At 48.6% G+C, this 15,000-nt stretch overlaps 1 protein-coding gene across 1 annotated transcript in view; it reads right to left on the minus strand.

Moving 5' to 3' along the window:
• The window catches only part of Slco5a1 (solute carrier organic anion transporter family member 5A1), a 120,881-nt gene extending 112,469 nt beyond the window's left edge, over positions 1-8,412 (minus strand). The window contains 3 exon segments of the mRNA XM_032906758.1: positions 5,233-5,758; positions 5,760-6,624; positions 8,188-8,412. Coding sequence (XP_032762649.1) covers positions 5,233-5,758; positions 5,760-6,149 — 916 coding nt within the window. The 5' untranslated portion in view covers positions 6,150-6,624; positions 8,188-8,412.
• Positions 8,413-15,000: the final 6,588 nt, after the last annotated feature.

Raw genomic sequence — 15,000 nt, forward strand, 5'->3', positions numbered from 1 at the left:
AAGCAAGAGTGTGTAAATATTTCAAAACATTGCTTTCAATTTTTTTTTGTTTTAAATAAATACCAGAAATGGGGCTGTGGATGGTGTTGAGGAAACACCACACTATTGATAGCACTAATATTTTAAGCCTTTGAAAGCTTGGTCTCTTTGCCCATTTAATAATAATTTTTACAACTTGGGACCAAATGGGCTGAACGCTATGTCACATCTTGGCTTGAATCTCTGCATGGGGCCAACATGTCTCCTTTTCTGTCTGATCACTCTATTCTGTCTGTCCCTTGTCCAAAACCCCATGCAATACAGACCTCACATGTGTCTGCCCCACAGCCTGCTGTTATCGTTTCTAGATTACCAACAAAGAGAGAAGCGGCCCAGTCAGACAGACAACATCTGTAACCCGGCACTTGGCAGGTGCAGCAGGAGGACCAGGGATTTAAGGCCAGCCGTAACCCCTGTCGCAAAAAATGAAAACAAGCAAAAGACAGAAAAGAAGCAGGAAGGAGTTGTGGGTGAGTTGGTGTTCCCCACCTGCAGCTGCAGGGCTTCTCACACGGTGAGCCCCACCCACAGAGGGAAATGCAACTGCACACAAGCCCCGGGAGAAGGGAGAGGAAGTGCCACTTGCTTTGCTTCTGACAGGCAAACAGGGCTGTATGAGCTGAGCAGGTTGTGTTTATGTATTTAGGAACGCACGCGTGTGAAAATAGCAGTTAAAAAGCTCCGGGAATCTGAAAGAGCAGGAATACTGAATCTAAAAGGAATGCTCTCTTTACCAGCAGATGGGCTGAAAGAAAACCAGCAGACACCCAACCACCCACTTGTCCCCTCAGGTCAGAAACGCATGCCCATCAACTGGACCCTGAGGTCATTGGCTTCTCAGCCTCATGCTCTGGTAACTTGCCTTAGAGCCCCAAACCAACAAACACACCAGCACACCAGCACAGCAGACAAGTCCAGCCTCTGCTAGACATGCAGAAGACACACGTGATCTAACACGCTTAGCTGTCCCAGGTGTGTGGGGAGCTTTTACACAGCCTCCAGGGGAGCTCTGACGACGGTTCCCCATCCCTGACTGCCCCACTGTTCCAGTGCATTTTCTCCATGAGTCTGAATTTGTTTCCTGAAATTCCCTAATATTCTCTCTCACATTCATTTTTAGTGGAGATTATTTTTCCATTTACTCAAGCTTTACACAAAGCCTACTTCCAAAAGGATTTTAGATGGCTTACAAAAATAAACACACTGTAAAGAGGACACACAAATTTAAAGCAGAATTTTAAAATGACTCAAAAGTCTACAGGGAAGATCTTTCCTTCTTGACTCCTGCCCCTGTTTCTTCTGTCCCTCTTCAAGATTTATACTGCATTGATGTACCTCCTCTTGCTTTAGGGGGTGGGGGGGTGAGGACACAGTCAGAAGTAAACTCTCAGCCTGGTTTCTTCCTAGATCCCAAGTTGCTGCAAGCTGCCTGGGGCTAGGGGAATAAGTCTGTTGAATTAATTCTGTCACTATTAGAATGTCTTTAGCTCAAAGAGTAGTCCATAATTAAAAACAAAAAAGAGGCAGAGTGGTGAAATGGGGCCACCACAAACTTCACACTTTAAGAGCGTGTGATACATTGCACAAGCCGTAAGAACATTTACATTAAAGAGAGACAGTCACCCAAGGTTGACATACAGAATCTTCTAATGGCAAGCCATGGAGGCCTCATAAAATGTAATTAGGAAATAGCATTGCTGAAATGCTGACCAAGACTTTCCTGTGTCCTGTTTTGAGGGAGTGATTCCCTGCACAACCCTTTGATTTCTTGCACAATATTTCTTTCCTTTTTCTGATTATTAAAGAAGACACACACAGGGGTAAACCATCATTTACTCCCCTCCTCCCATGTCTACGATGAGCTCTGCTTTGACAGTGAAGTATCACCCATGCCGTTCACAGAACTCTTACACACATGAAATCACGTAGTCTGCAAAACACTGAGGGAAAGCCGGCATCATTCCCATTGAAGCTGGGCAAAGCGAAGGAGTTTGTGAAAATGCCCCAGAGCAGGCATCGGGGTGGAATATGGGCCATCGCCTCCTCCTCTGCTGCTCTGTCTATGGTTTGGGCCAATCCCAATCCTTCCTGAGATGTGAGTCAGGACTGATGAGTAAGTGGTAACCCCAGGATGCAGCAAGGCTGGTGCCTGCACTGCTTGACAGACAGACAGCCTATCCTAATCCTCATTCATCATGAATGTCCTCCAAGTGGACAAGTAGCTTTTAAAAGGGTTTATTGCACCTCGTTTACTTTGGTGAGGGAGGGAGCACAGGACACAACATGTGTGTGGAAGGCAGATGACAGCTTTTAGGAGTAACCCTTCTCCTTCCAGAGTCCCAGGAATCACACGCAGGTCATCAGACTCCGCAGCAGTGCCTTTAACCACTGAACCATCTCGCCAGCCCCTCCAGTGACCCTTTATTCTGAAAATGCATCTATTCTTTCTAACTCCATTGGGTGTCCATTTTTTCTCCTTTCCCTGTGGTCCAGAAAAAAAAAATTGCTTTGCCAACATAGTATCTCTCACACACACACACACACACACACACACACACACACACACACACACACACACACACACACCCCTCTGACATATATTTACAAATCATGGGCTAATTTCCCACCCAAACTTGTTACAGATACGGACAAAGCTTTCTCTATACTAAAGCCAACACCAAGGCTGTACTCTCACAGCAGAATCGGAGATATTAGTTGGTAGAAGCCCCGTTATTGGATCTCTATTGGTTTCTTCTTCGGTTAAACCCACCAGGATGCTAGCAGAGAGCTTTGCCCAGATGAAGATGGACAGCTGTATCCCCATCCATTATACTGGTGGCTCTAATGCTACTTCAGAGATGGGCTCCGCCCCCACTTTCCACGGGGCTCTCTGGCGTCAGGTTTGTTGTTGCTGTTTGCTGGGAAGGCTGACTGACTAGGAAGATCAGCAAAGAGGAGGGGAATGGATAATACAGAAATCAGCTTTGTGAAGAAACAACATGAGGTGTTTTACCGCCATTGCTCACTAGAAAGGAATTCCCACATTCTGACTGGTTAGCGTCACTTGTGTTCTGGGGAAACAGTAGTCTCCTGATCTTAATTCGTTCAGGAGCCCACAAAGCCCATTTTAAAGATTTCGGTCAGGCATGTTGGTATGTGCCTGTTCCCTTAGCAACCAAGAAGTTGAGGCAGAAGGATTGAAAGTTTAAAGCCAGCCGGGACAACATACTAAATGAATCCTGGCCAGCCTGGACTGGACTGTGAGCCTCTTTCTAAGAAAAAAAATCTTGTTTGATTACTAAAATTCATTTAATGTAAGTCAGAATTATAGTGGGGTTTCCTTAAAAAATGTATCCTAAGTCAGTCACTAATTTATAATTACTTCAAAAAAAGTCAAAAGGTCTACTTCACAGAGAGAGAGAGAGAGAGAGAGAGAGAGAGAGAGAGAGAGAGAGAGACTGTTGCATTACGAAAGCTACAATGGCAAATGGTCAACTCCAATTGTTATTAAGAAGTGATCCTTGAGGAATTCACAATTTTAACATTAGTAATTATAAAGAGCTCGGCTCCGTTGCAATCCCAGAATGCCCTTATTTCTAGAAGAGGCACGGTGAACCTTAGTGGTCCCTACACACTCAGCATAGCTCTCCATGTCAAATATACACACATATTGGGGAGGTGCTGGTAAGCTCCCCACACCAAATATACACACACACAGCAGGATACTTGAAGCATGACACAGTGAAGTTTTTGTTGTTGTTTGAGACAGTGTCTCACCGTGTACCCCTGGTTGGCCTAGTACTTACCATGTAGCCCAGGACGACCTTAAACTCATAGCGATCCTCTTACCTCACCAAGTGCTGGAATTATAGGTGTGGGCCACCATACACAGCTGATAAAATGAGGAATTATTAAGTCTAGTGAGTGGGTATATTGATATTTATTTTACTATGTTTAAGATTTCCACATTGTTAGAAGACATGGAGGTGTGGTAACTAGTCTCCTCCATCCACAGAAAATATATCTTGTGGGTATATTTAATAATGAAGTTAACTTAGAAACTCTCCGAGGACAGTGGGTTAACTGAAGACGAACTATACGAAGCATAGCCCTCCTACACTGGCCATCTTCTCCACTTTCTTAGAAAATCCCATCTGACATCAAGGAACCTACCAACACATAGCTAAAAAGTCACTAAATCAAAGTAAGAACTTTATGCTGGCTGGCAAGACAAGCCCCTTGGTGAGTTCTAAGCCAGGAACTCAGTCTTGGCGGAGATAGGGGGATTGGGAGAGAGAGAGAGAGAGAGAGAGAGAGAGAGAGAGAGAGAGAGAGAGAGAGAGAGAGAGAAGACCAATAAACAACACCCAAGGTTTTGCTGTGGTGTACACACACACACACACACACACACAGTGCTCTTAGGTGTTTTAAGTGTTTAAGTGGACTCCAGGAAAACAGAGCACAGAATTAGCTGCTGTAGCACTGAACCTTTCCAGGACTTCAAACCCATCTTTCAGTGCACTTCTGAAGGAGCAGTTTCTAACCACAGAGATGCTGACAACCACCAAAGTTACTTCCAGGAAGACAGCCCTGTCCCTACTCGCTGGCCTCCCATAGATACCCTGAACTTATCCCAAACACCACTGCCTGCTGTGCTCTGAAATGAAAGTCGAGGAAGGAACCTCAAGAGCCCATGTTCTTCAGAGGACAGTAATAAACTCTCGCAAACTCCGGTGAGTGAGGTCTCCCCAGCCTATGTCTGCTTCCTGGCGGGCAGACATAACTTACTCATCTGCCGTTTTTAAGGCTTTGTTGGTGCTGGGTGATGCTGACATGTTCAGATTATAGCTATGGAAGCAACACAGCCTAGGTGGTCTGGCTACCCCGTCATCTGCTTTTGGAGAGGAGAAACAAAGGTAGCAACAGAAAGCGATGACTCAAAACTGCTGGATCTCGCCTCCTTTCTCGTCATTTCTAGGAAGAAAAGCTTAGAAGATAAACTTGGTGAATAGAGAGTTCCCAAAGGTGGACAGCAAGAGGAAAAGGCCCTATCCTACCCTACTGTTCAGCCTATTAAGTAGGAAAAGGCGACTGTGAACTTTATCTGAAGATTAGATTGTGTTCCTTTGTATTTGGGGAAGGAAAGGAACATTGCTGTGAGTCAACTGCATGCCTGAGAACTACAAGTCTTACCTAGGTACAAGGATGCATTGTCTTTCTTGACGTTGTCATCTAAATAGGTTGGTCCCAGGGTGTAAATCGGCGTGGAGCCCATTCCAATGAGAACCTGTGCACAGACGAATAAAGCCACGTAGATCCAGTGACTGTTTCCTCCCGAGTCCTTGGGACAGGGAGGAGGCTCCAAGATGGCTGTGGAGTTGCCATTCTGACAAAGGCCATCGTTGGAGGCCGAAGCGTTCAACTCTTGGATTTGATAGGGAGGCGAGATGAAGTGAGGTAAGGCGAAGAGCGCAGCCCCGATGGCGATAAGAAGTCCACCCACGGCCAGCCACAGGGGCCTTCTCCCACGGCCACCAAAGTAGCTGACGAACACCACCACCACTAGGTTTCCTATATCAAAGCAGCTGACCAGCAGCCCTGACTCCGAACTCTTCAGGCTATAGCGCCTTTCGATGGTGGTGATGACGCTGCTCAGGTAGCCCGAGACCATTAACGCCTGGATGAAAGTCAGAAAACACATGCACACTAGGAAGCAGCGTAGAACCGTGAAGGACCACGTAAAGACACCTTCTCTCCTGGAGTGTGGCCAAAGTGGAAGATACTGACACAGTTTTGCTGGGGTCCCTCCTGTGGTTACAGTCCATGAGTTCCGTTGTAGTGCCTGCAGAAGTAGATGGAGCAGAAGGGCTAGGGACTATCAAGTTCCGTCCGGGATGTGTCTCCTGGTGACCTGAAGCTTCAGTGCTGCTCAAGGCCAGTTTGCCATCTGCATTCCCAGCACTGAGATTCTGCCGGCAGGAGGCGCTGTGCAGGACCGGTAAACTCTTGGACCTGAAGGACTCCGACTCCCAGTTCTCTTGGACAGCTCCTACCAGGGAAGGTGCCTCTAGCTGTTCTTGGGCCCGGGACTGCGCAGCCCCTTCGTCCATGGCTCTTAAAATGTGATTGCTGATCCCATACAAGGCCTCCGGCAATTTTCATCCACCTGCACGATGGGCTGATGTCGGAGCCACTCAGTCGTCCCCTCCAGAGACCCGGGCTGAGGATGGCAGAGCCTGAAAGCAGAACATCTCAGCAGTAGGGAGGTGCCCAGAGCATCTATCCCCGAGGCACAACAGGAAGTTTTCTCCACCTTGTACCGGGGGAGGTAAAGGTCCGCGCGGTCCTTCGAGGAGCCCTGCTAGGTGTCCACCTCCCGGGGATAGCTCGCGGTAGGCGCTTTGCGCGTCCGGTGCTCATCCCCTCCGCCGCCGTCTCTCAGACGGTGGCCAGAAGCTGGAGCGACCTGGGCCCAGTACCGGGTCACTTAGGGCGATTGTCCGAACAACATCCCACTTTGTGGTCCCAGGGGTGTTCGGTGCCCACCGCAAGGCTTGAGACACATGGGGTCGTAAAGCTGCCGACCTGTAAAGCAGAGAAGGGATGGTCAGAGAAGGATGGCTGCACGTAGGGCTGGCATCCCGGCGGCCGGGGGCTAGTGCTAAGTAACCCCGTGGTCCCCGGAGGGACCGAAGTGCTAGCCAGGAGCTGAACGGTGCAGGAAGAACCCGCAGAGACTGCAGCCTCAAGTCCCCGAACAATGAGCAGCCGGCGCTCCGCCAAGTCTCTCGCTCATTGTCTGCGGCGGGCCTGCCCCCGCCCCGCCCCTTTTGCCTTAAACAGTGCGTTTGCTTTTATATGTTAATAATTATCAACCCGGCAGCTCTGACTCAGAAAGCAGTGTCTTTTATTCGAGTGAACTAATTGCAACCTTCCTACTCCATGACTCAAAATAGAAGATTTACAAAAGAACAAAGGAAAGTTTTTTTTCTCCTTTTACAAGCACACAATACATTCCTGATCTCAAATTTTAAAATACATTTTCTTAAGCGGTAGAGAGAAAACTACGTGTAGAAATGTGTGTGCACACTTGTGCGCTGGCACGTGTGCGCGACGAGATATGAATGCGTCTGCTCCACCAAACACCTACTTATTCAAAGCCAAAGGCAGCGGGGGGGGGAGAGTCAACATGCTCGCATGGTTATTCTCTACACTAAAAATAGCCCCTTGCCGGAAAGAACTATATTCAATTACAAGTAACGAGGGCATTCGAGGCTGTGGCCCACGTTAAGTCCCAGGGCGCAGTGTTGAGCGAAACCGAAAATCAATTTGCTTTGGGTGAAGCCACAACCAAACAAAGAGAGGCTGGCAAACCGGCATAGCGTGTGCGAGAAGCCCACCGAAAAGGCTCGACACAGGCGCGCCGGCCGGGAGGTGTGCTATTTACCAAGCACACCCCAAGAACGTGAGGTGTACGAAGGCCTGAAATAACACACACACACACACACACACACACACACACAAGAGTTCACGTTTGGAACTGCTTGTACGATCCAGCACTTGGTTTGAATTCAGCGAGCGCTAACACAGGTGCGCCCCCGCTGTAAACCCCATCCCTAATCTCGGGGAACCCTATACTCCTCCCGCCCCCGCGGCGAAGTGCACCAGTTGGGGGCATTGGGGTTCCGCTGCGTTGGGTTTCGTTCTGAGCTTTTGTGGTGCTGCTGCGAAAAGAAAAAGGATGAGAGAGGCGGCGGGGCTGACCGAGGGGTGGCGGCCACCGCATCTCCCAGGATTGTTCCGGACCCGACTCGCTCGCAGATCCCCGGCCTGCCAGTGGCTTGCAAGCCGGGTCTTGGGCTCCGCCCGCTCACCCCTGCGCCTTCCCGGGGAACTCCACCCGTGGCTGCACGCCGAGCTGGGGAATCCCAGCGTCGGAGCCCCTGGCTGGGGGAGCAGCCGCATCGCGACGCAGACTCGGATGGGATGGACACGCGGATCCCCGCCCCGAGCGCTAGGAAACAACGCGGAATCCCAGGGACAACCCCTGCGCGCACACGCACTCTCACACACACGCAGCCCGTGGGAGGACAGAACCACCGGAGACGGCTCGCCACTCTGCTGGGCGCACAAGCTTTCGCAACTCACTAGCGAGGGTGACGACCAATCTGCCTGGCTGGGAGAGGAGCGGCCACAGGAGGACGACGGCGGTGCGGGAAGATGGGCCAGCCTCCTGCGGAGGCGGTCTCGGTCCCGCCGCCGAGAAATCAGGGAGTGAGACTGCGAGTCCAGCTGGCTAACTCTTCTCCCAACCTCTGGTCTGTCACCCAAGCCTCTTCTCCCCAGACAAACACACGGGCACAGAGACGCGCCAGGACCCGAGCAGCAGAGGGCGCAGGCGCACGGGCAGCCACCCAGCCCAGCCCTCAGGCAACCAGCCACCCCGCTGCCCTTCATCTGCACAGTGGGAAGATGACCCGCACTGAAACCCCAAGGGTGCAGGTGTCTTAAAAAGTCACCAACTTGGACAGAGAGGCCATTTCATGTAAAGTACTTCTATTCGTTTCAACCATATTCAATACGCACCATTGTCTTTTCTGCCATAGCAGATTCTGGGGACCAAAGTGGAACAAGATCCCTGATGTTAGCGAAACTTGTCTTGCCCCCCCCCAAATTATCCACGTAAAAAGGATTCTATACAGTGCGTTCTATACAGCGTGTACTGCAGAACCAGACATCCAGAACCTTCCTGTCCAGATCAGGAAGGGCGCTTGCTTGAAAAGGCACAGAGGCGCGGCACTACAAGTAAATCAGTTCTCCCATTGCTGAGAAATTGGAGACATGGGGCAGAGGACCTGACTGCAAGAGTGGCGGAGAACAGGACACAAGGGTTTCCTGACTTGTGTATTGTCAGTCCCGAAGGGCCATGACATTCTGCCTTTTTTTTTTTAACCAGAAATAGTGTCGTCAATGGTGGTAGATTGTTGTGAGTACAGACAAGATAGGTGGGAATATCGATGTGTGATAGATGAGGCAGGGAGACAGAAAACAAGTTGAGAAGGCAGAAGTGGCTAGTCTAGCTAGGCCGATGCAGGGGGCGGGGCCGAGGGCTCCGGATCTCACACTTGAGTGACATACAGATCAAAACATGAGGAGGAGGGGTTGGGATTTAGCTCAGTGGTAGAGCGCTTGCCCTATGGGCAAGCGCAAGGCCCTAGGTTGGGTCCCCAGCTCGAAAAAAAAAAAAAAAAAAGAAAAGAAAAGAGTAAAACATGAGAGGAGAAGGTACTGCTTGGTCTCAATTTAGAAGGTTGCGTTTGAAATGCCGTTAGACTTTCCAAGGGTGCACGCCCCAAAAGCTACTGCCTGTAGGATGTTCAGGAGGTTTGGAGAGCGTGTAGATTAATTAAGGTAGTTCTTAGCCACTAAGATGGTGTGAGAAAGGATTGATGAATAGGGCAGATTCCACACGGATAAGAGATGAAAGCTAATATTGGGGGGGCCTGAATACAGTAAGATCTGAGGAGGAGGAGGAGGAGGAGGAGGAGAAGGAGAGGAGGATGAGAGGAGGAGGAGGAGGAGGAGGAGGGGAGGGGGAGGGGGGGAGGAAAGGAAAAAAGAAAGGAAGGAAGGAAAAGAAGACTAGAAGCAGGAACCAGAGAAGTACAGAAAAGTAGAGAAAAAAAATGGGTATTGCTGAGGCCAAAAGACATAGACAGATGAAAGAAGAAGGGAACAGAAGGGGGAAGGTCCTGCTACAGTACTAGCAGACTGGCTGTACCAATGAGACTTTATCTCAACAAAAAATGAGGAGAGGAGAGGGAGGAGAGGAGAGGAGAGGGAGAGGGAGGGAGAGGAGAGGAGAGGAGAGGAGGAGAAGAGGGAGGAGAGGAGATCTGGAGACTCACTTCAGAGGATCTAGGTCTGATTCCCAGAACCCACATGGCAGGTTACAATCATCTCTAACTCCAGTCCCAGAGGACCCAAAGCCATCTGCCCTCCATGGGTACTGCATGGGTACAACCTATGCTTGTGGCTGTTACTTTACATGCTCTTCCTCTCACCGCATGGTGACGCAGACTTGCAGCTCTTGAAGATCCCACAAACAACTGCCAAGTCTACAGATGACCTTTAAGGAGGAAGGGAGAGTGGCCCAGGTGTGCCCTCAGCCACATGTGGCAGTGGTCAGGCTGACTAATCATCATTTCCTCCTTCCCTGTCGTTGTCTATTCAAACCCCAGTCATTTATCCCCAACAGACTGTGTGACCCCCCAACCACCGCCTTTATTAGACTCTAATTCCCTCTGCTGATGATGTAACAAAACTATGTGGTTGCTTCCTGTACATGACTGGTTTTCAGAGTTCATTCTGGATCCAAACAGAATCGATCTACATCGTCCATTCTGCCTCTAAGCTCCTTGTCCCATTCTCTCATTTCAGCCTTGACTCCAGACATCAGCTGCTCTGGAGCAAATTTAATCTCTTGCATCAGGTGCCAGGGCTCCCCACTGAAAGCTAAGCAGTCATGCTCCTGGAACCCGCTGCGTTTAGTCATGGTCAATTACCAGAATCAAACTAGAAATGATCCTAAGAGCCTACAGGGTTGTGTTATTGTTTAGCCACTCACATAAAGCCATAAACTGTAGACAGGATTTTTAAAGGTTCAATTAGCTGCTCACATAACAAGCGTTCCGGATGGAAGGTTCCCTTTACTGTTTCTCTGATAGTTCATATGCGTTAGACATTCCAGTGGGGGCCAGCATGAATGAACAACATAACTAACCTCACGGACTGGAAGAGAGAAAGAGGGAGGGAAAGCGAGAGAGAGGGGAGCCTTTTCCTGTACCACCTCACAAGGGCTGGGGAAAAGTCTTTAACACGTGAGCCTCTTATGAGAACACTTCAGACACCAAGTCTGCCTTCATCGACCCCAACCTTCAGCTTAGCAGAAATAACCAGAGTCTGTTTATAGAGCTCTGCGACACTCTGGCCTCCCGCATGCTGTGTGTGTGCTTTGTTTGATACCTTGGAAGAGTAGGCTTGTGACCAGAAACTCTTCAACATTCCGAGTTTATTTAGTTTCTCCTAAGTCACTTGGGAACTGTAACAGGCTCTCCCAGACCTTCGCACAACTAAGCCCATGATGGAGGAACCATTCAGGCTCTAAAACTCAGCATGTAGATAACAGCAGGTGTGCCACACACGCCCTCCAAGAAAAGCCTAATCCATCAAAGTCCGAATGGTTCTAACCTTTTAGCTTCTGCAGTTCCTCTTCTGGCTAAGTGTTCTTGTTAACTGAAGTACGTCAAACCAGAACATGGCTAAAAGCACACCCTGAAAAAGACTCTGTGCTACACCAGGACCCCTAACACCCAGTGCAGTCTATTAACTTAAGTCTATTTCTGAGCAGTCCTCTCTGGTGAACACCCCACAGAAGACAACCAAGTTGATAACCTAGCCATTTGCCACAGGGCCGAGCATGAGGAAAAAAGGAGGGAGGCCTCTCCCTTTCCTTCCAGTCATTCAGTTCTGCTTTTGTGGGGGAGGGGGGACTTCCTGGACAGGAGAACTAAGTTTTACTGAAGAATAGCTTGGGGGCATGAAGTAGAACTTGAACGTGATAGTTAATCTTCATGGTTAATTAGATCCACAGACGCCCAGGACGCAGGCCTCTCAGCGTGTCCATGGGGGCATTTCCAGAGATTCTTAACTGAAGAGGGAAGACTCTCAAAGCCTGCACCATTCCATGGTCTGGAAGCATGGATTGAATGAAAAGCATTCATCTCTCTGCTCCCTGGCAGTAGACGAAACGTGACCAGCTGCTTCAGTTGTCTTTTGCCATGATGGAACAGTGGACAGCAATGAGCCCTTAAGTCACTTCTCGTCACTTTTGCTGACAACAACTACAGCAAGAGAGCAACTGATACACTTGATGTCATCATCAAGTACTGACTGTTACATATACATATCTACATATATGCATACATACATATATACATGAATACATATGTACATGGAATTATAGGTGCACCAGCATTGGAAAGCAGAGGCAGGAGGATCAATCCTTCATACTCATCCTCAGCTGCATAGCAAGTGTACTGACTGGTTTTGAGTCACCAGAGAAGGAGTCTCAGTTGAGGAAATGCCTCCATGAGGTCATTGTAAGGCATTTTCTCAGTTAGTGATCAATGGGGGAGGGCCCAGCCCATGGTGGATGGTGCCATCCCTGAGCTGGAGGTCCTGGGTTCTATAAGAAAGTAGACTGAAGGAGCCATGACAAGCAAGCCAGTGAGCAGCACCCCTCCATTACGTCTGCATCAGCTCATGCTTCGTATGCTTTGAATTCCCTCCTTGACTTCCTCCAATGATGGACTATGACCTGGAAGTGTGAGCCCAATAAACTCTTTTCTCCCCAACTTGCTTTTCGCTCATGGTGTTTTTGTCAAAGCAATAGAAACCCTAACTAAGACAGAAAGATAGAAGCCAGCCTAGGCTGCATGAGACTCTGACTTTAAATGAAAAACACAGTATTTCCTAGTTACCCACCCTAGGCTGGGAAGTCCAGAGAGGCAGAGCAGACCAGGTTAGGGGAGAGGTTGGAAGAGGGAGGTTGGGATATGCACACAGTATACATCCTGAGTGTCCTTTGCCCAGGCCACTCCTCAAGCACATAGGATGCCAACAATCTTGAGGGCTGACAGTCTTGCTAGTCCATTGTCAAACAGCAGCCTTCCTCTGTAGAGACAGTATCTTGGTTATTGTATGGATGCATCACCTGTCAATTAAAAAACCTATGGCCTATAGGAAAGGGTACAATAGAAGGTGGGACATCCAGGAAGCAGAAAGAATTCATGGCAGAATGTAGGTTAAAGTAAAGGGGTTATAGTAAGTTAGGATCAGTCAGAGAAGAGCCTAGCTATATGGCCAAGGTATTTATACATATATTTTGAGAGCATGGAGCTGGGACCAGGAGAAGACCAACTTCTACACTCTCACTCTATTGGACATACAATAGTTCAGGGTCTCTCTCTCTCTCTCTCTCTCTCTCTCTCTCTCTCTCTCTCTCTCTCTCATCTATTTTATGTATATGAGTACACTTTAGTTGTTTTCAGACACACCAGAAGAGGGCATCAGATGCTGATGGCTATAAGCCACTGTGTAGTTGCTGGGATTTGAACTCAGGACCTCTCAAGAGCAGTCAGTACTCTTAACCACTGGGCCATCTCTCCAGCCTGGTATAGGGTCTCTTGATGCTGTAATCTTCTCCCCAGTAACAGGAATCAGTTGTAGCCAGACTTACCCGACTGTCCCTGGGGTCACGTTCCAGGCCATTCTTAAAAGACACTGTCCAACAGAACACACTCTACCCACATAGTTGTTTCCTTTATACTGGGCAGTGTAGCTAGCTCAAGACCTGGGATCTGAAACAGATCTTTTCTGGATTGACCTTCAGTGTGCATTCCCTGTTTTCTTTCTTAAACTACAAAGTATGAAAAGGCAGCTTTAAGACAAAAAAGCAATCAAACAAACAAAAGCCATTGCACCTTTGGACCTGCCTGTGGATGAGTCTTTGTCTAAGAGCTGAGGCACACGGTGAGTGCTGCAAGGTGAGATGAGCCCCTGTTACCTTTTCTGATTCTCAAGATGACAAATGCCCCATGGAGACGTGGCTCTTTTCTGCTTCAACAACCTTTAGCTGGCTTCTCCGTGTGAAGAGGCCAGCCATTAACCACTTCTGATCTCTATTCTCTGGTCACAGCAAAAAGTCCTATGAGATCCGTAGTTCCCATCCTCCAGGCTGTAGAGAGGTACCAGCTCTCCCTGAAGGGTGTGCCCATGTATTCTTTTCTTTTTTTTAAGAATTTATTTATTATATATAAGTATATGGCTGGGGATTTAGCTCAGTGGTAGGCGCTTACCTAGGAAGCGCAAGGCCCTGGTTCGGTCCCCAGCTCGAAAAAAAAGAACCAAAAAAAAAAAAAAAAAAAAGTATATATCTGAAGTAGCTGTACTTCAGACCAGAAAGGGCGTCAGATCTCTTTACAGATGGTTGTGAGCCACCATGTGGTTGCCGGATTTGAACTCAGGACTTCCCCAGACCGAGTCTGTGTTTTTTAACAGTCCTTCTTAGATGCTGTTTGTCAGGCCCATCTGGACATTTTGTGATTCTCTTTCTACCTAAAAATACAGGGTGGTTTCTATAACCAGCACAGGCAAGCACACTGGACAAAGGTGAGTAAATGCTGTCTCTCCTGCCGTTTGAGGGCTCTCTCTGCCCAGTTCTTAGCTTCCCTGTCTATAGCACAAGCATTTTGAGTCTTCATTAGGACCAACATCAGAGCAATCAGGACCTCCTCCTGTTGGAGAATCTAAATCTGCGTTCATAAAACAAAGTCCAGGTCAATTGAGATTCCTCTGCCCAGCCTCTCACGACTTCCCACTGCCAGAGCTCATGCTGCTCCCTCCCTAGATGACAAGGAAGAAGTCAGATTTCAGCATGAACTAACAGTCATGAGCTTTACCCAAGGCACAGAATGATGAACTAAGGTGCTGAAAAAATGACACCATCTGAATAATGCACACTAGTGGACCCTGTCAGAGTAGGCGGGGCGCCTAAAAGCTCCTGTTTCTTAACACGTCTTCAAAGGAAAGATGCCCCGGCCATCCACAGCACTCTACTGTGATCCTGTGATTACCAACCATGTCCTGGCTTTAGTCCAGAAGTTCCGTTTCACTCGTGGGCCAAAATAGAGTGCTTAGGAATTAGGGTTCTGGGACAAACCATCTGGTGCCATCTAACATGTAGGGAGGGCATGTGTGCCACCTACAGCATTGTCCCTAAGAGGAACCCCAGTGCTAATGGGAACAGATAGCACCAGCCCCCCACCCCAAGGAGGAAAAGTGCGCCTGGTTTCACTGGAGCATCCCGTAGTGGTTAAGGAGATAAAGAGGGCCCAGCTT

The sequence above is a fragment of the Rattus rattus genome, chromosome 1 (genome assembly GCF_011064425.1).
Source record: "Rattus rattus isolate New Zealand chromosome 1, Rrattus_CSIRO_v1, whole genome shotgun sequence".
NCBI lineage: Eukaryota > Metazoa > Chordata > Mammalia > Rodentia > Muridae > Rattus > Rattus rattus.